Source organism: Alligator sinensis, unplaced genomic scaffold (assembly GCF_000455745.1).
Source record: "Alligator sinensis unplaced genomic scaffold, ASM45574v1 scaffold2062_1, whole genome shotgun sequence".
NCBI classification, from domain to species: Eukaryota; Metazoa; Chordata; order Crocodylia; family Alligatoridae; genus Alligator; species Alligator sinensis.
The window spans coordinates 144,911-170,005 of NW_005843359.1; the positions used below are offsets into that span (position 1 = coordinate 144,911).

The 25,095-nt window shown below is 40.5% G+C and overlaps 1 protein-coding gene across 1 annotated transcript in view; it reads left to right on the forward strand.

Moving 5' to 3' along the window:
- The window catches only part of LOC102382704 (partitioning defective 3 homolog), an 81,168-nt gene that overhangs the window by 39,161 nt on the left and 16,912 nt on the right, over positions 1-25,095 (forward strand). The window contains exon 3 of the mRNA XM_006038454.2: positions 15,845-16,026. Coding sequence (XP_006038516.1) covers positions 15,845-16,026 — 182 coding nt within the window. The remainder of the gene's footprint in view (positions 1-15,844; positions 16,027-25,095) is intronic.

A 25,095-nucleotide genomic window follows, 5' to 3' on the forward strand; every position in this document is an offset into this window, starting at 1 on the left:
CCCCATTTTTTGGCCTGTGGGGTTGATGTTTTGTGTGGCCAATCCCTACCCCTTCCGGGGAGTTGCACATTGCCCACTCTAGCCTGGGTCACGGGGTTTCTTCCCGAGTCCTCTGGCAAGACTGTTGTTGCTTGTTGTCTCTATTCCTGGGGATTGTCACTTGCCACCATCTCTATGCTACAGCTGCCACTTTAGGGAGTGCCATCTGATACTGCCACTTTAGGGAGCTCTATCCAGGTCTTCAGCTGATGCTGGTGCTAGGAAATAATGTGGGGATCACTGCTGCCAGCGTCTGCTCTCATTGCTTACACTGTCTACCACTTTTGCTGCTTGCCATGCTCTGGATCACCACTACGAAACTGAGTGCCTCTGGGAATCACTGCCGCCGGGGAAGTGCTACTCTCTTACCTCTTGGGGTCAGCACTGTGCGAGTCCCTCTGGGATTCAGCTCTGGTCCTCATTAGTGAGGGTTACCAGCGTCAGTGGGCATGCCCTCCAAGGGTGACTCCAGTCTGGGGTCTCTCTGAGCTCCTCCACAGCCCTGAAGCTTTCTCTTGGCCCCTGAAGAGCCCTGTCCCCCAGCTGTCCATGGCCTACTCCCCTGCACATCTAATGAGGATATGCTGGGTTACATGACCAGCCAGGCCCCTAAGCTGGGTCACACGTTTTACTTCTGTTGAAGTTTGACACACATTTCTAAGAAAGCCTACACAATATAGGACTTAATGTGACAGGACACCACCTGGACACTTTCATAAGCAGTAAATTCACACACACACACTTTAGAAATAAATAATTTATGTAATGGTTTTCAGAGAGATTACTTCTCTTCATGTTGGTTTTGGTTGAACCAAAAACTGCTGAAGTTGTAAAAAGAAAAAATAAAGTATCACCTGTTTCCATACCATCAATGATTTTCCCAATGACATTTTCAGTCTTGCTCCCTCTGCTACATTTTTAACAATTCAGACACGTTGTGTTTGAAACCCCAGGAGAAATGCTTTCAGGTTTTTTTTGGCAGGTTTTGGGTTTTATGGGGACGGCGTTGTTTGTTTGTTTGTTTGTTTCCTTGTGCTGTCAGTAGCTATTCTGGTTACTCAGTCAGTGGGTCGAACTTGATTTGCTTTATTGTCAGACTTGCATTCAAAGTTTTAAGTAGTAGAACTGTGCGTGTAGTCTCAGACAATGTAAATGCCCCATTAATATCACTATTAGACATTAGGTAGCTTATACTTCTGAAAATGTAGTTAATAAATAAATCATTCACTGGTGATGCAAGTGTCAGTGCTGCATTGGACTTCTGATGGAGAGTGGGGAGAGAAATTCCTGTAGCTCCGTCAAGGGATTGTGAGCAGAGTACCATGTACTGCACTGGGGACTTTAATTATTCAGATACCCAAGGGTTAAACATATGGAATACCTAGGTTCTTGTACATATTTTCAAGTAGAAACCTCTTTTGCTGTGGTGACATATTGTAGGAAATTGATGTTGAATGGGAGTTCTTTTTTCTCTGCTCAAGGGTGAATTAGAAGGAAAAATAGTCTAAGGTAGTATTTTTATGTAGCTTAAAAGTGTCACTAGCTAGGGCATACGTACAAAACCAGGTTTATCCAAGAATTGGGGAGATGATAGGTGAGCAGCAAGCATAGCAAAATCCCAGTGTAGTAGTATGGTGCATACTTTCCATGACCTCTGCAGTCTCATTAGGTTTGAGTGCTAGTAACTCACCTAAATATAGTTGGTGCCTACTCTAGCAGTCCCTAAATGCACTGAGTGAAGTAATGCACTGGAAATTCTGGTAGGTCAAGGGGGATGGTATAGACTTGTAAATTATAAGGGATATAATAAATTAAAGTACAAATAACCAAGTCAAGAATTTTTCTGTGGTTTTCAGACTGGTGCTTTTTTCCACATTTGTGAGACCATCAGGATGGGTCTGAGCCTTAATTATTTAGGAGTACTTAATGTTTACCCAGCTTACTGTTTGTAACCACAGGGTGGTGGTAGGGGGTGGGAAATGGATTTGGACTAGTGGGGAAAAAGTGAGTGGCTCCTTTAAGTGTCCCACTTCTTTGGGACCTGGATGAGAGGTGATTTGGAAGGCATCATCTAAATTGCTGGGCAGAAAGTTTAATGTCACATAAGCGAGTGGCATATGTGGATGAAGGGATATAAACTCTATCAACCTCCCTCTCCCCAGCCTGAAGCCCATTTTACCTAGATTTGCCCATGGCAGCTCAGGTGCCTTGTTGGGGAGGGCTGGGTTTAGTTTGTCACCACTTAGCAAGTGGCAGGTGTATAGCGCAATTCCATAGTGATCCAGTTCCCTTGTAAATTGGAGTAGGAAATAGATTTAAGAGAAGGTATCCCCTGAACAAACCAAGCAATGAGGTTGATTCTTCAAATTTTTTATAGAGCCGAATAACAAAGGAGTTTGGATTTGCATTGTACAAGATAGTGCCAGTAGTTCCCAGATGAGTTAATCAAGTTGTGACCAAATGAAACTGTGCACCATTTTTATCTTATCTTTATTTGTTCATGCCTGGTATGGAGTTGTAGGCTTTTTTCTATAAGAGTTGTACCTGATTCTACCAAAAGTGTTTAGATAGACTCAAAATATGGATGTCATGTTGTTCTTGCCGTGCTTATCATAAAGTCAGTAGTCCATTGCACCAGTTAGGGAGAAAAAATGCAAGATTGTCAGAGGCAATATCATCATATCTCTTAAGCATCTATTGATTTTTGCCTTATGCTTACTCAAAGGAAGGAGAACTGGCAACCAAAGATGGACAATATATCATGCCCACAAGAGAGACTTTAATTTATGGAAAACACTGGTGAAGTGATCGCCAAGAATTTTGAGTGTGCCAGTTCTGATTTTGATTCTTTCCTTCATTATGCAATATAAAAACATTTTTTTTAACAAACTCTTTGGTCTGCATGACATCAACTTTCTAAATACCACAAATAATGTCTGGGATGGCACCCTGCAAACCATCATATACAAGCAACCCATATATCACCATGTTTCTGTCCACAAGATCAGCAATCGTCTGAAGCATGTATGTGCACACACAATCAGGCCCTAAAACCACCATATCTTCTCTGAGGAGAACACTTGTGATGCCCACCAAGCCAACCTCAAAATGTACTTTTATATAACAAAGACACAGAGAAATAGACTGTACATTTGAAAGAGCTACCCAAATACCCTGCAGTAACCTGCTACAGTACAAAAATAAAACCTCTTGTGACTACACATCCCTTTTGGTCACCTACCATACCACATTGGAACTAAAGAAGAATCATCAAACTACAGCCTATACTCAACAAAAATCAGAGAGAGATATTCCTAGCTTCTCCGCTCCTGGCTTTCAAGCAACTTCCTAACCTTGCCCAGCTCATCAGCAGAAGCAAACAATGTACTGTGCAACAGACATCAAGTGGGAGAGCCTTACCTTATCAAGAAATGCATAACCTGTCAACATCTTTCCACTGCTACTACAATCAGCATCCCCCCAGCAGTAAACTCTTTAGAATCTATGGATCCTAAATATGCCTTTTCCAAAATGTGACACATTTGATCCAATAGACTAAATGCCCTCATTGTAACTACATGGGTAAAACTAAACAGTGGTTACACACCAGAATGGACTCTTAGACAGACAGACAGTCAAACATCCCCATTAGGAGCACATCTGTTACAGAATAATCTCTCTCTGACCTCAGTATCCTCGTGCTTAAGGCTAACCTACCTAACACCTTTAACACACAAACTTGGAAACAAAAATTCATAAGCTGGATGGACAGTAAGAGCCAAGGACTGAATATCAATATTGATTTTATAACACACTAAAATGTACTTGATTTCTGAATTCTTCTCACATGTGAAAGATGGCAATGATCTTCCTCTCATTTGATCAGCCTTTTTTTCTGCTAATTGTTTTTCTACTTTCTCTGGGAATTTCTCTCCCGACTCTTCCAACTGTTTACTATGCTGTGCTGGCTTTTACCTCACAGAGCCGAAGAGGAATGTTTTGCATTTGAAAATTTGTATAACTCTATCCCAATTATGCAGTTGACCCAATAAAAGATATTGCCCTGAGAAATCCTTGTCTCTCTTATTAAGAAGTAGAAACTTATCCTGGACTAAAATTAAAATAGGGTGGTAATCTTTATCTTACCAGGTCTCAGTAAACATGCTCAGAATAGGAGGGAATTGAAAGGATAGTCAAAATAAATTATTTGAAGAGCCCTTACAAACTGATGCCAAAGGCTGATTTCTAGTTAACCCAGTTGTAAAAGGGTATCTCATCATTTAGACTGGGGCATCAGGGAGAGCTGGATGTGATGCTGGACCGTGTGTGCTGTTACCTACAAAAAATGGCAAGTCTTAACCTTTTTAGTGCAGTGGGCTGCTAGACCTTTTGTTTGTTGCCTTTTAGATAGTCTTCAAAAGAGGCTGTAGCTGATGAAATAAATTGAAGGATGATAATAAATCACTGTATAAAATCTAAAAAACAAAACAAACTAAAACAAATTAGGATGTTGCTGGTAGCTATTATGTTGTTTCACTTTGCTCTCATCCTCTTACATGTCCAAGGATCTTTATAATTTTAACATGGTTAATTGATAAATAGTGTATACCTGATATTTGCAGAAAATATGCACAAATTTTGGAAATCTTTATAAAGCGAAATCCACTCTTATTTGAAAAAACTGATAGTCAAAGATGTAAGTAGATTTTGACACTTGATTTTTTGCAATTTCTTCACTTGGAAGAGAGAGCTAAAGAGTTGAACATCCTTTTTTAGTTCTACGAACTTTTCACTATAATGTTCATTTTATAAGGAATCTTATAGAATTAGCAGTTTATAAACTATGTGATTGATTTCTTGCACTTGTGAGTACTTGCAAATGTATGTTAAGAACTATCTGAATATAAAAATTAAAAAGAGAATTTGTGAGAGGAGAAAATGTAAATTTTTATAAGGTACCCAGATAGGTGCATAGCAGTGTCTGGGGCCAGTTATCTAACAAAATGATGACAGGATAATGGTGACAGTGTATGGTAAAAGGAAAGGAGAGTGATTCTGAACTCACTTAAGTGGCAAACATATGTCTAACTGAAACATGGTATGAGAGTTTTAAAAAACAAAAATATTAAAAATGCAAAGTATGCATTCTCAAACTTTATCTTCTTCCCTTGAAAGCAAGACAGCTTCAATGATTAACTAACATGAAAATGTAAAAGAAAAAGATTCCAGACCAAATGAGTAATTTGTAATTAATATTTGTGGATAAAACATGCTCTTGGTGAAATATTTGGAAATGTAAAACATTCAGTAGAACTTTAAGAATCTTGAACATTTCAGAGTAACTCGAATTGAAATACTTTTTTGTCAGTTGAAAATCAAACAGGGGTTTTACTGGGTGATGACAACTGCTAGTGTTTCAGTCCCAGAGATTTTTTTGTCCAGTATAGCATCATGGGGATTGTCGTTAGGCTGTTTTTTAGTTAACTGCTTATTAATGATCTGGAAGAGACAATGCAGTAAACAATATGTTAATTAAATTTCAAAGGTTTCTCAACTGAAAGTTGAGAATAATGTGAGCAAGAACAGAAAAAAAAAATACACCAAAGATGTAGAGTGCTTCTGTACATATGTTGAGTGGGGAAAAATGAATTCAATGTAGAAGAATGAAAACTGATAAATCTAAGCATGGTTTTCAACCTTTTTAGACTCGAGGCATCCCTTGGAAAATGTTAGCTCTTAATTTTCCTTGGTGTTTTGACTCTGGGTTATGAAGAACTCTCAAAGAACACAACAGGTCAGAATGGTTTTAATACATTGGATTTCTTTTTGAAACCTCTCAGTTTATCTTAAGTTATATTTGCACACCTAACAGTGCTAACATTGCATGGCACTCTAGCACACCCTTTAGAAATAATGTCCAAGCACCCCAGGGTACCACAGACACCTTGGTTGAGAAGCACTGGTCTAAAGAATATTCATTGCAGTTTGACATAGGGTTCTTTACTTGCCACACACTTACCTCCCTGTTATTATTTTGAAAAGGTTTTAGGGCTATAGTGCACCAAGGAATTCAACATCATTCATTAAATTTTGAAACAAGAAATCATTTGCAAACTGGATGGTGTTTTGAATGGATACGGTGACAAGACGAATGTAATTTTTTCCCAGTGATTTAGTGATTATTATAACCCTATAGAGGCAACACTTAGAATGCCACGTATCTGTAATTTTTGGATGTATTAATATCAGAGGAAGTTAATAAAATGGGAATAGGAACAAATAATGGAAAGAGTGCGTAAGATGTATGTCGCTCTGCTAAACTGTGACCTCTCTGAGAGACATTATGATGACCTAAAACAGAGAGGAAGGGAGAGATTGCTTGGTATTAAAGGGAAGATAACTAGTAATGCTTGGATGAAATTGGGCAATGCAAAATCAATCAATCAATTAATTGATCAGTCAATCAGTCAAATTAGGATGAATATCAGAATTAATTTTCTACAAGCTTGACCTAAAAAACTGAAATAGTTTCTTTATGGGAGAAGTCCTCGTATATAATTATTAAAAAAACCATACTTATGGGATAACCAACTAGAAAATATATTGTAGAAGAGAATTTTCTGCTGGGCCTATGAAAGATAGACTAGAACCTAGCAGACATTTTCCTTCCCTATACTGCAGTATAATTTTGAATAGAAATGACTGTTTATATAGAGGAATTATTTTTATGTACTCTTAGGTAAGTATAGATTTATTTATTTTTTTTTTGCTACAACAAAAATAGTTTTACGCTCCAAAATTTTGGTGCTTTTCTATTGAAGAAATATACTACTTGAAATGAAAACCATGTTATACATTAAAAAAAAAAAATCTTCTATGGAGTTCTTCTTATGTATTTAATACTACCAGTCAAAATGCCTAAGCTACAGCACAATGTTACCAGTTACAACTGAGGGATGTTATTTTGTTCTAAACCTGATGTAGTACAGCTCATAGTATTTTTTCTAATAACAGCAATGCATTTTCATGTACATAGCTGCTTTTGTTTCCAAAGATCCCCAAACACTTCACCAGGTTATGTGTATACAAGTCCATAGCAGTGGTACCACCTGAGGGAGGAGTGTGGCACCCAGCCAGTACTCTGCAGAACATTAGGAAGAAAGAGAATTTGTGCCAGACACTGCAGGGCAAGTCCTTACCATTAATTTTAAATGATTACAGTTTTGATGACTTTCACTTCACCATGGAATAGGTTATAAATTATTAGGTGTCCAACACCAATCTCGATAGCTTCACGGGTTCATTCGTAAACACTGAAAAATAGATTCAGTAAAAAAAACAAACAAACTACTTTTTCGGTAAAAATGTATCGGACGCAGAAAATCCCAACAAATAGAGATCAATCTCTGCTTTAAAAAGCAATTGAATGTGAAATGTGGAACAAGAAATCATCCATGGACTAGGTTATGTAAATATGATCTCAACAGAAATTATGGATTCTTTTCCCATTACCTGGACTAGCTTTTGTAACACTCATGTTCCTCAATGGATTAATTGCTTTGTTTATCTTGTTTGATCTCTTTAACCTACCTTTGCATCTCTCAGAAGTACCCCCTGCAACCATTCCTCCCCCTTTCCCTGTCCTTTATATTTAAATTAATTTTTTCCTTTCTATTAATACCAGCAGTGGGTTTAGTACCACTGCTCTCTAGGGGTGCATCCGTATGATTTTTTGATGCCGGAGACCTATCTGTGGTGCTGCAAGCCACACAGGCCGCACATGCGGGCATTCACCACACTGCTAATTTGCACCACGGCTGTTTTTTTAACACCGGGAGATCCCGGTATCAAAAATACCTGCACAGAAATAAATACCTGTGTCAAAAAAACCCAGAAAAAAAGCAGGGCAATGCGTATGGTGGCAGTGTGTGCTGCCAAAAAACTAGAGCCTGGCCAGCCGGAGCCATGCTCCAGCTGTCAGCCAGGCTCTGTGTGCCTGGATCTCCGCTGCTGGAGCTCTGGGAGGCCCCCAGAACCCCAGGTAGGGCTGCTGGGGCCAGCCCAGGTGCTTGCCTCAGCCTGCCTACTCCATCTGGAGCATTTTTCCCTGGACTAATCGCATGCACTGTGGTGGGGGAAAAAAGCTGCTTTTTCCCCCGCAGTAGACTCACCCCCCTGCTTGTGGGGACATGGCCTACAAGTCCGTTCGTAGCATCTAACAAAGTAGTCTGTTGCTTAAGATAGCTTAAACGTTTCTGAATGAGTTTGTCTTTAAAGTGCTACTCCGCCCTGCTTTCTGCCTGTTTTAGTTTCTGTATAGGTGCCAGAATGGTGATCAGATATGGTCTTCTTTCTCTGCTATAGGTGCTTCTGTTTACTTGACTGTGTTGTTTAACAGTCATGCCAACTGGTTACTACCAGTGGTGCATTGTTTCAGGGCAGAATGTAAAGCGTGCACCTTCTTGACAGTTGGATCATCAAGCCTTTGTTCTGCTGGGAAGCCATATTCTTCTGAGTGTTAGTCCAATGACAAACTATTCCCCCAAGCTCTGGGAATCTTCCATTATTTTGTATTTTTATCGTTTCTATTTTCTGTTTCCAGATAAGCATTGAAAGGTAGCATACATGGATGGGCACTGCTGCTTCTCTACATTCTTTCTAGCAAACAGCCAGATAATGTAGCCTTGACTTCCCTTTAAAATAGTAGAGATCTGTTTGTTCAGTTGAGTATTTCTTTTTGCTCCTGCAACATGCTGATATTTCTAACAAGCATTCTAATTAGCTTCTGACTGCCTTTTTCTGTTAATCTGCCAGAAGAGTATTCACTTGCTTCAGCCTTTAATAGGTTCCAGTACAGTTTGTCGATCAATTCACAATCAGTTGATTTTCCAATTGTTTTTGCTTGTTCTGAGACCTTATAAACTTGTCTGGGAATCCAGTTGAAATTAACTCTAAATTTTTTAAAAGATGACATTTTCCTATCTTTGTAGGATTCAGAAATTTAATTACAGTTCAATTTTTCTGTGCTTGGAAATTTCTAATCCTGTAGAGATTAAAAAAGTGTCTGAAACTCAGTGTATCTAATTTAGAAGATTAAAGAGACTAATTGAACCTGCTGGGATTTGATTCTTAGTTCTTGGAAATTTAGATATCTAAAACTTAAGGCTAATTTAAATCTCTAAAAATAAATTAAATTTCAGTAAGTACTATCCAGTGTCTCAATCATAGCTAATCTAATATAGCTTGCAAATTTTTACTAATTCACCATGCTGTTTTTCTCCATTTTACCTGTTGCTTTGTAGTTTCATTTATAACTGATCTACAAAACTCCTGGAAATTTGGGGGGAAAAAAACAATTAGTGTTCTTTATAACAGCAAAAGAGGCCTATCAAAACTTTTTCAAGTATGGGTGGAAGAGAGTCACAGATATTTGCCTGCGGACAGAGCGTGAAGATACTCAACTGGAATGTGGAAATGCTGTAGAGAAACTTGAATACAAAGCTTCCTGCACTTCATTTGACTATGGTTTCTCAGTATTTCCTGCTGGAGCTGTTCCAGATTAAATAAGTATTCTTAGGAGATGCAGATGGGCAGAGAATAGCTGTTTCCTCATGTCTCTGGTGCTCACCTGGAATAAGCAGATATAGGCCATGTACTGGCACACATTTGTTTCTGGGAAGAGCCACTGCATGAGTTTGCAGATATTCAGGATTTTTTTCTCCACAGAGCAACTAGGGATAAATCACTCTTGGGAGAGCACAGTCTTCCAGCAACTCAGGGTCCTTTGCTCCTACCTCCCCCTGCCAGGTAGACAGTGTATTGCTAACTGGATTCTGCTGCCCAGCAGAACGTGCCTGCTTCACAATACTCACGATGTGCTGCAAGGAGGCACAGGCTGTGAGCAGTCTGGGTCAGGTAGTCAAGCCTGCTGCCTCCAGATGGACTTGAGGAAGTCTGCATAGAATCAGCACTGCTCTCTGCTCTTCGGGGGCTCAGCATTCGAATGTCTGTTCATGTGCCTTCGTTGACTCTTTCTACCATTAGAACAACCTGGGAGGATTCTCCCAGATCATTTGTAAACGTGTATACCTACCCATAGTTTCAAATCTCTGTTTTAAATCAGGCAAAAAAGGACTTGAATTAAGATCTACTACATCTCGGGTCCGTGTTCTAACCACCAGGATGTGTGTGCATCTCCCTCTCTCATGATCTTACTTTTGACCAGAAAATCCATCCTTGCCCGGAGAACTTTCTCATCAGAACTGACCCTTTCTTGTAAAACAGTTGTTTCAGAGAATCAACATCTTTTGAAGGTAATTTGTTTCACTGAACAATTTCCAAACAGCACTATTCAACTGTTATAAGTCATATAGTTGGCTCTGATGTGGAGGATGGGTACAAAATTTGTCAAAAATTCATTTGGTATTTTCTTGACTTGAGTCTGTTGTGTGCGGACCCAGGCAACTTTCCAGTAGTGCTGAGAAGCTGAAATGTCAGCTGGAGGTTGCAGAGAAGAGGTGACCTTGCTTTGCTTTTTTCTCCTCAAGTCATGGTGTCCATGTTGACATCCAGGAGAAGATGGCATGGATGCCTATCTATTATCTCTGCATCAAAAGAAACTATCCTTTGAACTGAATTTATTCTTACTGAACTAGGTACACAAATCTTAATGGACAAAGTCTGCTAGCTACTCAAACATAGTAGTCTTGGTTATTACATACTTGTTGCAATTGGTTTAGGAAATATGTTTAAGATACAAATAGAGTTGTCTGCAGGATGGAAAGAAAGGTAAAATATATGTGATAGGTTTTTGAATTCCTAGCACAATTATTGTTACCTTTTTTTTGAAGTGACTTCCAATCAGAAATAATTCTTAATCTAGGGTGGTTCCAACCCATCAAATGAGTTGGTTTTCTTTTTCTTTCTTTCTTTTTTTTTTAATTGGCCATGAACATACGTTTCCTAAGAGTCAAATAAGAGCCTGGTTTGTGCAGCCTCTATTTAAGTGGCAGCTTAGGAGTTGATGTAGCCTCAGTACTTAAGCTCCCTAAATATGGCAGAAACATTGATTCAGTGACACCTCTTATGATTTTTTTTTTAATTTAATTTTTCTCACAGTTCTTTGACATTTAAAACTTTCCGTAAATCATTATTAGATTTACCATTTCTAGTGCTTATTTAAAAGGCACCTTTGCTGCAGAAGCAAATCAATATTTACAGTGCATTAGTGCCACAGAGAATTTGAAGCCTTGTGATTAGAGTTCGTTGCTGTTTTATCCACTCTTCAAAGAAACCACAGACATCAAAAGCTATCAGCAGTCATACTGGAATCAGTGACATTGCATTGGTCCCATGCGCACTTCATCTAGTGGTTTAATTATTGAAGCTCTTTTTCTTTGATTTTTTTTTTTCTTTTAAGATTTCAGAGTATATCCTTTTGAAATCTATAAATTAAGTAAACCAGAAATTATAACCAACAATATTTAAATATAAAAGTCTATCGAATTCATTCTCTTATGACTGAATCAAAACTGAGTTGGTGAAGTTTTTGAAATGTCACTATGAGAAAGGAGTACAAGGGGATACTTATTATGTGTGATTTATTATAGTACAAACATAATCTATTGGATTAGTAGTGTCGAAATGTAGTGCATTAATAAGAATTGTGTGCAAAACCTATTTCTGTGTGCCAGCCACATTCCAGCAATACAAGAATAGTATCATATATTAATACTTACCTTTCCATATAACTTGGAGATGTCTTCAATATGTGCTTAACCAGTTATTTTCCATAATTCATTGTATTGGTGAAGTTTGGATTTGCGGGCAGGATCTTGTGCTGGCGTACGCCCATGTTTGTGGTAGATGAAATTCTGAAGTCTTTTTTTCACCTTTTCAAACTATGAATTGTTATTTTTCGTGTTCTGAGGCATTTACAGACGTGCATAGGCTGCCATATGTTTATAAATTTAAAATGAAATTTGTGGATTTAAAATTCATTTGAGAATTGATTTATATACATGCCTGATACCATTCATACTTTTTACTTTTCTTACTGTTTGGATGCTTATCTTGCTGGGGTGATTTGACCACAGCTGACTTCCTGCCCCTTGGGCAGGGAGCTGGACTCAAAGATCTTGCGAGGTCCTTTCCCGCCCTAAAGTCTGTGAAATCTGTGATTCCCTGGTTAGGCTTTCTTTATTTTGAAAAGTCACCCCTATTTAGCAAAGTATGATCTGTCACATATTCAGCTGCAAAAATAAAGTAAAATAATAAAGTGCTAATTGCCAGCTCTTTCAGAAAGTATTATATGATTTCAATTTCGTCTTCTATGTGTGCAATCCAGCTTCATCCCAAAAGTTCATTGCCCAATCCACCATGATGTAATTTGGGGGTAGAAGATAAAGATAGGAGACATTATGCTAGCAATATCTTAGTCTCAGATATTTCTTAAAGTGAATGGTGGTTATACGGCTGGAAACTATAACCATGTATATATAGTAGGGCTAGATATTGATGGATAGTTGAAGCACACTTGGTAAGTGTCTTCTGGTGACTGCTGCTTGGAACAGAAATATAGATTGGCACTTTTCTTAAGTGGCACCCCTCCATACTACAGGCCAGGCTAATCTAATAAATGAGAGTTGATGTTAAGAGTTAGGACAAGAACTGATATTCTTCGGTTAATGTGGTCACTTCATTATGCTTTGTGATGCTGTTGCCTGTGACTGCAGCTGTGTCATCTTTGTTATACAGACCTCTTGGGATCTGATAGTGTTTCTTTTATTATGCTTACTATCTAGAGGAAATTTGGTGCTTTACTTCATCTGCTTACTGAAGATGAAGTTTTTCAAAGACAATATAGTTTAGAAAATTAACAAAAACCTGAAATAAGTCATGGGGGCATATACATATTTTGTATACAGAAATTAGTCAATATTAGTAAGGTAAATTCAAGGCAGACAGGTTTTTCTTTAGAATTAACGAACACTTGAAATATACTTCTAATTACTTCTCTTCTGCTTCATTTTTATTAAATACTGTACATCATGAAGAAGCATTCATATCTTTATGGAAGTATAACAATTGTGAATATTTTGGAGTGTAATAAAATTTTAAGTGTTTTTAAAAGAAAAAAATGTGATCATGAAAAAGTATATATTGATTTCAATTTTTTTTTTTTGCTCTGTTCCCCAGTAGGATGCTTTTAAAAGCTATTATTGCCGCATTGTTTTGGGTATTGCCGAATGCTGCTACTTTTCTTTTCTTTCCTTTTTTTATAAAGACAAGAAGTCATGTTGCTAAATACATATTCTAATACGTAAACTATTCCAGTATTATAAATTGTGTGGCATGTCCTGTATCTGTCTATGCATTTCTGTGACACAATAGAGGTTGGATAATCAACTCGTTGAACCTACGCTGTTGAGTTTTTTGCTGAATATGAAGGACACATGCTCTCAATGTCTATATACAATTGTTAATGGTGCTAATCTTTTTTTATAACAAAAAATAATCTCCTTGGTGTGGACCAAATATAAACTACTTTTTTCCAAGGTCTGCAAAGCTCATAGTTTTGAGTGAGTTTGCTTTTTTACCAGTTGTATAGGGTTCTGAACAACAAAAGTAAAGAAGTAGAAAGAATTAGTATCCATTTCATTCTGCTGTTCGGTAGGAAAGGGTTGAGTGGCAACAGAAGTAGGTACTACTATCTGGGGAGAAGGGAAAGGAAGGTACAGCAGATCTTCCAGTCTCCCTGTAGTTCTAATAAGCTGGAACTAGTGGAAGAGAGTGATGTTGAAGAAAGGACCTCGTTTGATGCACCACAAAGGACTCAAGAATGCAGTTCAGAGGAAAACACGTCTTTTCTGCAGTTCTGTCTGCCTGGTGCATCATTAATTTGAAACACTTTCTTCCTGCCAGCTTAAAGGCTGGGGAATTAGGATGTATTAAAAGCAATGCCTCCCCTGCTTCAGAAGCCAGGTTGGGGAAAGGATAGCAAAGGAACTTTTGACTGAGAGGAGAGAGAGGGGGTGGGGATTGGTGGAGACAAAAAAAAAAAAAATTTCCTTTTGGTGGGCAAAGAGGATTGGGAGGTTTCAAATGTTGGGTATTTATTAGCTGGAGGTTTATATGAGAAGTGGTGCCAGCATCCTAATAAAAATCCCAGCGCTCTCCTTTTCCTAGCAAATGAGAAAAGGGTACCTGGTTCAACAAGGCATTGCTCCTAAACACGGTGCTCCTACCTTGTTGTTATGTACTGGCTTCAGGCTGTAAGGTTTAGTCTGGTGACTCATACAACTTTTATTTATTCTTTCAGGTACCTAGGGTTACTGTATTTCCAGTTCGAAAAAGGCGACACCTTTTGGGGGCAGGGGAGTATATGATGATGGGGGTGGAGGGGAGAGGGGGCAGTTTCTAACTGTTACAGTAAATAACAAGTGTTATTGCCTCAGAAATTTTAGAAGTAAAACAAAAAACCACAGCCCCCATCCCCCTGAGCCTTGCTGGTACCCCTCACTTCCAACTCGCAGGCCCTGGTTCCTGCTGCTGCCCCTCACTTTTGACCTGCAGACCCTCGGCCCTGCCAGTACCCCTCACTCCCAACCCACAGCCCCCCCACCCTGGCAGCCCTTCCTGCTCCTGAGCCACAGCCCCCTGCTCCCCCAGCCCTGCCGGAGAGGACCCCCAGCTGCCTCTGTCCTGACCAGGTTGGAGCTCAGCAGCTGCGGTGGCTCTGGCTCATGTGGGCAGCAGTGCGCTGAGTCTGGCCTCAGCGGGGCTGGAAGGAGGAGGAGGAGAAGCCTGTGGCACCCACCACAGGGCTCTTGTGCCATACCAGGTGGCCTGACCACAGCCGGGCAGCATCTCCCTGCTGCCCCTCTCCTATGGGCATGGGCCCTGGTGCTACCGGTCCAGCCATACAGCTTCCTGCTGTCTCTGAAGGGCGCTCCTACCCTCTTCCCCTGCTGGAGGGGCAAAACCCTCCTCTTCGCTCCTCCTGCCACACCACAGCCCCAGTGCCCAGCCACTTTTTCCCAGTACCAGGAGGCACACCCCAACATACACCACTGACATGCATATGTGCACTTACACATATGCACACTCGCACCCATGTACACACTCCCTAGGCTTTGGCCCTTCCACCCCCACTTCCCATAGACATACCTGCATCCAACTGCTGGGGCTGCTCCCACTGCACTGTCTGGAAGGGGAAGTCTGCCATTTCCTCATTTAAAGAGGAAAATCTGCATTTTTCTGTAGCAAATGGAAAATCCAGATCCCTGGTTATCATGCATGCTGCTAGGGCAGTCCAGGAAATACAGTCGTACTAGCATCAATGTTGAAAAAGGACTAGCAGGGCAGAATCTCAGACGCTTGTTCATATTTAAAAAAAACACCCTGGTGGAGATCAGAAGACCCCAAAAGAGGAAATTTTCACAAAATCCTGGGTATATGGTAACCCTAAGTTACCTCAAAATGACAGCTCTTAGACAGTTTAATCTTGTAAACCAACAAGTATTAAGAATACTTTATTTGTGTTTAGAAAACCAAAAAGTGACTTCATATAATTCATTCATTGGACCAGTTCAGTTTAAGGCTTCCCCCAGATTCCTCTAAGTAGTGATGAATTGATTATGGTATTTGGAAAACACCTGTGCACTAGGAGTTTGGCTGGGGTCAACAGCTAGCCATTCTGTTCAACCTTGTCTTGGTTGCAACTAGCTTTTCATACCTTTTGAAGTGTATTTTTGTGTGAGGAACCTACAGAATGCCTATTTCTGGTCTTTTTTTATTATTTCAGATATGCCTCTCCATGTGCGGCGTAGTAGTGATCCTGCATTGGTTGGTCTTTCAACCTCTGTGTGTGATACAAACTTTCCTGCAGAAGAGCCTTCACGAAAAAATCCTACAAGATGGTCCACAACAGCAGGCTTCCTCAAACAGAATGCCCCTGGGGGACTACCCACTAGTCATGAGAGAAAGGTAAATCTTTGTTCCTCTCTGGAAGGCTATGTCTTATAAGAGATCTACATTTTTGTTGCAGTGCCACATTTAATTTTTCACCTGTTTCCATTTTTACATGCTCTTTGTTCATTAGTTATGGAATGCCAGGAGAGTCATCACATCTGTACGACATGCCCTAAATGCATTCACACATTTCCTCTGATCACTAGTGGATCCCATGTATATGGTGCCTGATTTTCATTTCAGATGCCCTGCTCCATAATGGTTTTACAGGAGTGTTGATCACTGCAAGCATATCTGTAGTTGTTGTTTTTTTTTCTCCAGTACCAAGCAAGTATTTTCAATAATCATTTTCAGAACAACCAGTTGAGTGGTTCAAAACAAAAATTGCAAATGCTCTGTTTCTTCATTAAATCAGAAACAGTGTGTATTCCCCTTTGTTATCAGCTAGAATTGTGTATCTTCTCTACGTGAGCTATACTGTAACTAAAGAAATCAGCATGAATCCTGTACTTATTTTATTGAACAAAGATATTGAAAGAGTTGTATTTTATTGTGAATCACCCCGTTTCTTCTTGCAACAATGAAAAGAATTAAAAGAAAAAATAAGTTGGATCTTGCCTAAATTAAAATTTTCTAATAGAAATGATTTATCTAATTAATATATTGTATTTTGGTTTACAATTGTGTGCTGCACAAAACTGTGCAAGGATTAAAAAAGGGCAGTTTGATATTTAGATTTGTTTTTTGCCTCTCAAGTATGGTTGTTTGATTAATCTTAGCACCACATTTCAAATTCTGTTTCTCAAAAGGTGTGCAGAGTTAGAACTATACACTCAGATAAAGGTTTTATATTCTAGTGAACACTCATCTCTTTGTTCTTCTGGCTATTTAAAAAAGAACTACTTTGAGAGAGGATCTGCAATAAAGTATCACAAGTGAGAATATGTATGTAGAACCACGTTTTTAAATAAGCTTGTCTGGCTCTGGCTGTGCAGTGAAAACATGTAGATGTATACTTGATCAAATTAAGTCTAATAGTGACATGTTTAATTTCTAATTTTTGATCCTGTGCTTTATTGTGCTAATGTTATCCAATTTTATTGGCAATCCAATTGAAAAAAGACTTAATATTCTAACATTAAGAAAAAGAAAACATTATATTTATCTTTGCAAAATGGTAACATTTTTAGTGAAGATATATGAAATCATAAGGAGGTTACACTTCATTAGTCCAGGAACATGGATATTATAATAAGGGCCATACATTGCACAAACAGCCTTCTTTGAGCATCTCAAGCCACTAGCTGGAGAGAATTAAACATCAGCTATGCTTTCACTTCAGCCTCCTTGCATCATTAGCTGTTCAGCATGTACTTACTCTTGATTTTTCATGAAAATATTTGAAGTGCACTGGAGCATGGCATCCCTGGGAATGAGCATGGTGACCAGGATGGAAAGGAATTCAATTGATCTAGTGTAGTGGTGGGAAGCTGGGCACAAGAGACCATTAAATCAAGAAGATGGGAGAAAATTAATGTAGGTTAGTACAACAAATATTGATAATGTATCACTTAAAATTAATTTTGCTACATACTATATGCGTTAATCTTTTCAGTGATCACTAGGAGCAGGAGTTTCTAATGGGTAAAATTCTGCAAACAATAGGAAGTAAACAACACAGTCATCTATACATGTAAAGTATATATTTTATGCGTTGACCTTATTCAGAGTACTACATTAAATAGTTTGTTTATATATTGTTTATTGATTTTTTCTTGTTAGTTCAAAAAGGCTATAGTAAAAGATTTTGCTGAAAAACGTCACGTGTCTTTAAAAACAGTAGTGTTTCTCTTCATCTCCTCCCCATCATCAGTGCCGTACAATATTAAAAAAAATGTAACTATAGGTTATGTACTACTTATGTGCCATTTACTTGAAATGGGCAAATACATTGATTTTGAGGTACATACCTTATAGAACTGGACTGCCGATTCTTAAAACACATAAAACTTCTTGTCAAAGGGATATTCATAGATCCTTTAACAATAGGACTGGGGCAGGAAGGGGGACACCCATGCAAAAAAGGAAAGTAGATAAAGGTGAGATGTTCCACAGATTTTGTAGAAGAAATTCTGATGCTACTATCAGCCATACTTTGTCAACCTATACTTTGAACTCCTGAGGTATTTGCGACTGTTTTCTATTTGTTTTAGCAATTGGCATTACTGTAAAGAAATCCTGATTATGTATTATACTGTTGTGATGATACACTGTATATTAGGGTAGGGCTGGAGGATTTTGGTGGTTTTCTGTTGTTTACATTGGTCAGCTAGAAAACAGGATCTCTAAGGCTAAGTACAGACAGTCAAAAAGCCTGAGGCTGAATTGATTCAGTCTTTGCAGGTTAGTATAAGCTGCAAAGATTGAACCAATAAGCAAATGAACCAACATTCACTTGTGAATCAGGAAATGCAGATGTATGCCTGTAGTGGCTCAAGCCAGAAGCTTGGGGGAGTGCTAGAGCATGCCTCTCTGGCACATAGCCAGCATGGGCTGTGTGCTTGCTTCATCTTCCTGCTGCCTTCGAGGTCTGTGGGACTTGCAGTCCATAATAACAGCGTTAGGACTCTATAGGGTTGCTCATCGCTTCCTCTTCCTGCTTCCAGGTGCCTCTGAGATTTCTGGTCTACAGTCGCAGCCAGTACTAAGTAAGCCAGCAGTGCAGGGCTGCTCTGTACTTGGGGGAAGGTGAGTTTAACCCCCCATCCCTGGCCCCAGACTCCAGGCAAGGTTTGCCTGGGAGGCCCAGTGAGCTAGCCCTCATTGCTCCAGCTAGGGAGCAGAGGGACAGGGCCAGCCCTGCTCTCTGGAGCAGATAGCACAGCCCAGTCCAGGGCTGGAAAGCATGCTGGGATGCTGGGGGACTCTGATTTAACTTGAACCAGGAAGGGGTCTGGAACAGAAGTTTCATAAACCGGTTTGACCCAAATCAGTTAAGTCTGCTACATTCAACCAGGTTTACCTTAAACCAGTTTCAGCCATTTTGAAACTGGTTTCTGTGCACTGAACTTCTGTTCTATTACAGGTTTAAATCACTTTCTGATCACTTGAACTGGTTTATGTGTAACTTCTGTCCCTAGCCTAAGAGCTGCTTGATGTCTGCATTAGTGTTGAGGCCTTCCTAGTTTCGTACCCTTTAAAAATACTAGGATGTGCATGCTGATAGATAATGAGTCTCAGGCTATCAGCCTACTTGAAGAAAATAAGTTTAGGAAAAAAGAGGATGGTGTCTGTGCTCAAATGGGTAATTCTTCCCCATGCCACTGTTACCCCAATTGTTACGCTAAACTTTTATGGTGGTTGGGAGGAGATCGATTGATTGACCAGTGAGACCATTCCAATCATAACTCGAAAGCTTTATTAGGATATACAACAGCAAAGACTTATTTGTATTAATAAAGACAATGCTTACATAGCCTTGGATCCAGGGAAGAGATGGGTCCACTGGCCCAGCTTTTCTGTTCTGCTGGGGACTTGAGTTGGTTCACTGAGGTTCATAGAAGTCTGAAGTTTTTTTAGCTTATGCCCAATATTTATAATTGGCTGTTTTTCATATTTTAATAAATGTTCTCTCTGATTGATTGGTTTTTTTTTTGATTTTTTTTTTTTTTTTTTTTTTAAATTTCACTGAAACTTTTAGAACTTGATGGAACTAGATCTCTTGTCTGCTTGGAAAACTTGGAAAAGTAGAGAGGGAGGGCTGCTTAGCTCCTTTTCCTGTTACTTCTTTACCACAGTTTGCAGCTTGTCACTGCTACATAAGCTAGTCTAGGCACAGAGGCATGGCTTACACCATGACTACTCTCAGTTAAATGATGGGGCTACTGATACAAAGAGAAGTTGGTAGGATTGGGCTTATGGTCATCACGTTTCTTAAGTAACTACATTTATTAGGAACTTTTAAAGTGGACTTTTAGTTCCCTGCTAGTGCTTTTACCAGCTACTTTTATGCTTTATTTCTTATACATGTAATTTGGGGCTCAAGTTTAATCCTTTAGGTTTTACTCTGTCAAATCATTCTTACCACAAAGAACCTTTCCAAATTTGGGGTTAATAATTTGTAATCGATAACAGTTTCATTTGAATAGTCCTGCTATCTATTCGCAGTTGAAGTTTATTCCATGCATTTTTTTGCCTCAGTTAAATGGTAGTTTTAAATGATTCTTCGACATTTAATTGCATATTGAAAGTGAGAAGCCAGTAACAGAGCCCCATGACACAAGCAGCTGTTTCTGCAACTTTAATAATGTGAAAAAATAAGCTTTTTTTTTTCTTGGATACCATAATTCATCCTTCTGTGTCATACACCATCATAATACATGAAAAATTGTTTATAGGAATGCAATATTGCTGATGACAATTACAAGATAATGTACCGAAATTCTTCTGAGTTTGCTCAGTTGCTACTGTTTTCATTTGTGCATCCGTGACAGTGAGGAGTTAAGTGGCATTACAAAATATCAAACCAGCTTTTGATCCTGCTCCACCAAAATATACAAAGTTTATCTAGTAACTTGATCTGCTTAATGCAAACCTATGGTATGGACCTCTGGTTTCTGAAGAAATTCCCGTGTATGATTTTTCTTGATTTGAAACACATATACAGCTGGTATAGCATAAAGAAGTGAAAATATATACTTAAAAGAAAGATCAAGACAGAACATAAGTAGGAAACATGATTGTTCATTGGCTTGGATTCTTCCTTTCTTGTTCTCACAGTCACCCACCTGAACAAAGCAAATGGCATGTAGCATGCTCTGCAGCAGTGGATCAGACAGCAAACACACAGCTGAGTACACTTGGCATATAGGGCTTTTTTCCTCTGTTTGTCTGTGCTAGTTAGTCAGCAGCCAGCTTTTAATGGGCTCACCCATGTGTCTGTCACTGAAAGAAAAATATAGCCTTGCCTGCAAGAATAAATTATGAAATATTTGTTATCTTCATAGGTAGGCGAGTCACCTTAGTATATTCTGTAAAACTAGGGAAATACATAGATAATGTGGAAACCATATGGGGATTTAAAAAAAAAGTAAATCTGTCATAAAATGTCTCAAGAACTTTACCCATAAAGCATTGGGTTTTCCCTCCTTCTCTTTAGATGTTCTTGCTATTGATCTCCGTTGGACTGATCAGACAATATGATTTGCCATGTTCAGAGGTTTTCTGTTTAGGTGAAGGGTGAAGCCTTTCTTAACTTCCCTCCTAAGTGTATTTTGTGTGTGAATGTATATGTATATGTGTATTTATATGTATATATGCATAAGAAATCAAATACTTCATGCTTCTACTCAGTGTTCCTTTATGGGGTTTTTTTTGTTTGTTTTAAAGCATCATATCCATATGGGAGTGGAGGGGAAGCATTGAGTGTGATATGAAAGTTAACTGTAAAGCTTTAGCTAAGTTAGTATCAGAACCAGGTATCAGTGCCATATTTGTTGACACAAGCTCCTATACTTGATTTGTTCTTTAATCGAAGACATGATTTTTTATTAAGGGAAAGTCACACGGGTCTGGGCAGGCTTAAGAACAAGGGGGTGGCACATGCACCTACAGGAGGCCACAAATGGTCGAAGCATGGGGAATAAATAAGCAGGAGGAACTCGCCCTCCTGCTAGGTAGCAGAAACCCACACCTAGAGGGGCTCACGGAAACCTGGTGGGATTCTACCCACAACTGGGCAGTGGACATCGAGGGCTACAGGCTGTACAGGCAAGACAGAGCAGGGGAAAAAAGCGGGGGGTGTAGCGCTCTACATCCAAGAGCAGTACATGTCCTCGATGATCAGGATGGGGTCAGAGGAGGGGCAAACTGAGGTGCTCTGGGTAAGAATACAAGGGGGTGATAGGGAAATGAACTTGATAGTGGGTGTCTACTACAGACTGCCTCACCAGGGGGTCAAGCTGGACCTGGAATTCTCAGGTCAGCTTATGGAGGCTGTAAAGTCAAGGGATGTGGTTGTCATGGGTGACCTAAACAATGAGACATCTGCTGGGAGGAGCAGTCAGCCAGGTCCGACTGCTCATGTAGGTTCCTAGCCAGGATGCAGAACCTCCACCTAACCCAGGAGGTGCATAGCCCCACCAGAGGAAATGCCTTGCTGGACTTGGTTCTTGCCACAGGTGATGAACTGGTGAGGGGTCTACAGGTACTCAACAACCTGGGTGACAGTGGTCATCGCCTGCTGGAATTTACTATACAGAGTAGGGTGGTGAAAGCAAGCAGTAAGGCAAAAGTCCTCAATTTCAGTAGGGCTGACTTCAATGAACTAAAAAGATTAGTAGGAGAGGCATTGGGGTCTCAGAGCTTCAGTGAGATGGGAGTCCAAGACAGGTGGTTGTTCCTCAAGGAGACAATCCTCCGAGCTCAAAGGGAGTTGGTCCCAATTTGCCCCAAGGGGGCAGGAGTGCTAAAACCTCCCCCATGGCTCAGCGAAGGTGTCCAGGACTGTCTGAGGGCAAAAAAGGAGGCATACAAACAGTGGAAGCAAGGGGCTATCACCAAGGAAGATTACACCTCCATTGCTTGTGATTGCAGGGAGGCTGTTAGGAAGGCCAAGGCAGAGATGAAGATAGGGCTAACGACTAGAATTAGGGGTAACAAAAAGTCCTTTTTCAAATATGTAGGGAGTAAGAAGGCAGCACCGGGTAACATGGGGCCCCTACAGGACAGGCTTGGCAATCTGGTGATTGCAGCAAATGAAAAAGTTGACCTCTTTAATGAATTCTTTGCCTCCATGTTCCTGAACAGGGACCAGGACATTTCCCTCACTAGGATTATGGACAGTGCATTGGGAGGCACTAGGGACTAGGAATCACCTAACTAGGAATCACCTAACTAGGAATCACCTAGTTAGGGAACTTTTGGAGGCGCTGGATATGTTTAAATCAGTAGGTCCAGATGCTCTTCACCCGAGGGTGTTGAGGGACTTGGTGGGGGTCATAGCGGGGCCCCTGGCACAGCTGTATGAGCACTTGTGGGACTCTGGCCAGGTACCAGAGGTTTGGAAAAGGGCCAGTGTGGTCCCCATTTACAAGAAGGGGAGAAAGGAGGACCCCAGCAATTATAGGCTAGTCAGACTTACCTCGGTCCTTGGGAAGACTTTTGAGAAAATTATCAAGGAGCACATCTGCAAGGTCCCAGCAGGGGAGGTAATGCTCAGGGGCAACCAACATGGGTTCATTGAGGGCAGATCCTGCCTGACTAACTTGGTTTCCTTTTATGATCAGGTCACAAAGTCCCTGGACGAGGGCGTCGAGGTGGATGTCGTCTTCCTAGACTTTAAGAAGGCCTTTGAGACAGTTTCCGACCAAATTCTTTTAAAAAAAACTAGGTGGCTGTGGCATTGATGCCTCCACTGTCGGATGGGTGGAAAATTGGCTAGATGGTCGCACTCAGAGTGGTGGTGGATGGGTCATTTTCGACCTGGAGGGATGTGGGCAGTGGAGTCCCCCAGGGTCCTGGGGCCTGTACTGTTCAGCATCTTTATCAGTGATCTAGATGTGGATGTGGAAAGCACGCTGTCCAAATTTGCTGACGACACCAAGATGTGGGGTGAGGTGGGAATGCTGGAGGGGAGGCACAGAATCCAGCTAGATCTAGACAGGTTACAGAGTGGGCAGATGAGAATAGGATGGAATTCAATGCAGACAAGTGCAGGGTACTGCATCTAGGGAGAAGGAACCAGCAACACACCTATAGGCAGAAAGAGGTCTTGGAGTCATTGTTGACTCCAGAATGAACATGAGCTGTCAGTGTGAGGAAGCAGTCAGTAATGCTAACCACACCTTGTCGTGTATCTACAGAGGTATCACAAACATGTTCAGGGAGGTGATGCTTCCTTTCTTTGCAGCATTGGTCAGGCCACAGCTGGAGTACTGTGTCCAGTTCTGGGCACCGCACTTCAAGAGGGAGGTGGCTAGCATTGAGAGGTTCCAGAGGAGGGCCACTCGCATGGTCAAGGGGCAGTGGGTCAGGCCCTATGAAGAGAGGCTGAGGGGCCTGAATCTATTCAGCCTCCACGAGAGATGGCTGAGGGGAGCTGGTGGCTGTTTACAAACTCACCAGGGGGGACCAGGGGGAATTGGGTGAGGCATTGTTCTCCCAGGCATCACCGGGAGTTACTAGAAATAATGGCCACAAATTGTTAGAGAGAAGATTCAGGCTGGACATCAGGAGACACTGCTATACAGTTAGGGCTCCTAGGCTCTGGAACAGACTACCAAGGGAGGTGGTGCTCTGTCCTACCTTGGAGGTCTTCAAGAGGAGGCTGGACAGATATTTGGCTGGGGTGTTATGACCTCAGCACTCGTTCCTGCCCAGGGCAGGGGGTCAGACCTGAGGATCTGTTTAGGTCCTTTCCAAGCCTAAGAACTATGAAACTATGAAATCAAAATAATGCACAGGAAAAGTCTTTAACCACATGTAGATTAAGTAGATATTAGCCCCACTTTATGCATATGGAAACTGAATCTATGTGAATGAATTGTCTTATGGAATAGTGTGGACTATGGGCCAGATTCTATTCCAATTATTGGATTTATAATTGGACTTATGCACCTTACTCCATTTCTGCTCCACCCTATTCTAGTTCCTGAAAATCCATTTACTTTGTCTGTGTGTGTGTCTCCAATTTCACTGGGACAGGTAGACAGAACAGTGATCACTTAGGGCTTTTTGGAGCTAATCAACAGGTCTGATAATGTCCCTCCTTGGAAAAAGCTGTTTAAGAAGAGCTTGACCTAATGGAGACAGGCTATTGTTTTGCTGATGGGGTGATAAACTCTGTTATCTGCCCCCTGCTGGCTTGCTTGCCTGTCAGTTTGCTGCAAACAGTATAAAGAAGCAGGTAGGGAGATTGATAAGCTCTGTATCAACAGAGTACAGCTGTGGTCTGGCAATGCTCCCACCCCTTGAGCAGCCAGTGGGGAAAAGCCTGGGATGGTACAAGCAGACCTCCCTAATCAAAACGTCCTACCTGGGCCTGACCACGGCTCCCTCAGCTCAGTACTGTTGAAGGGAAGGGAG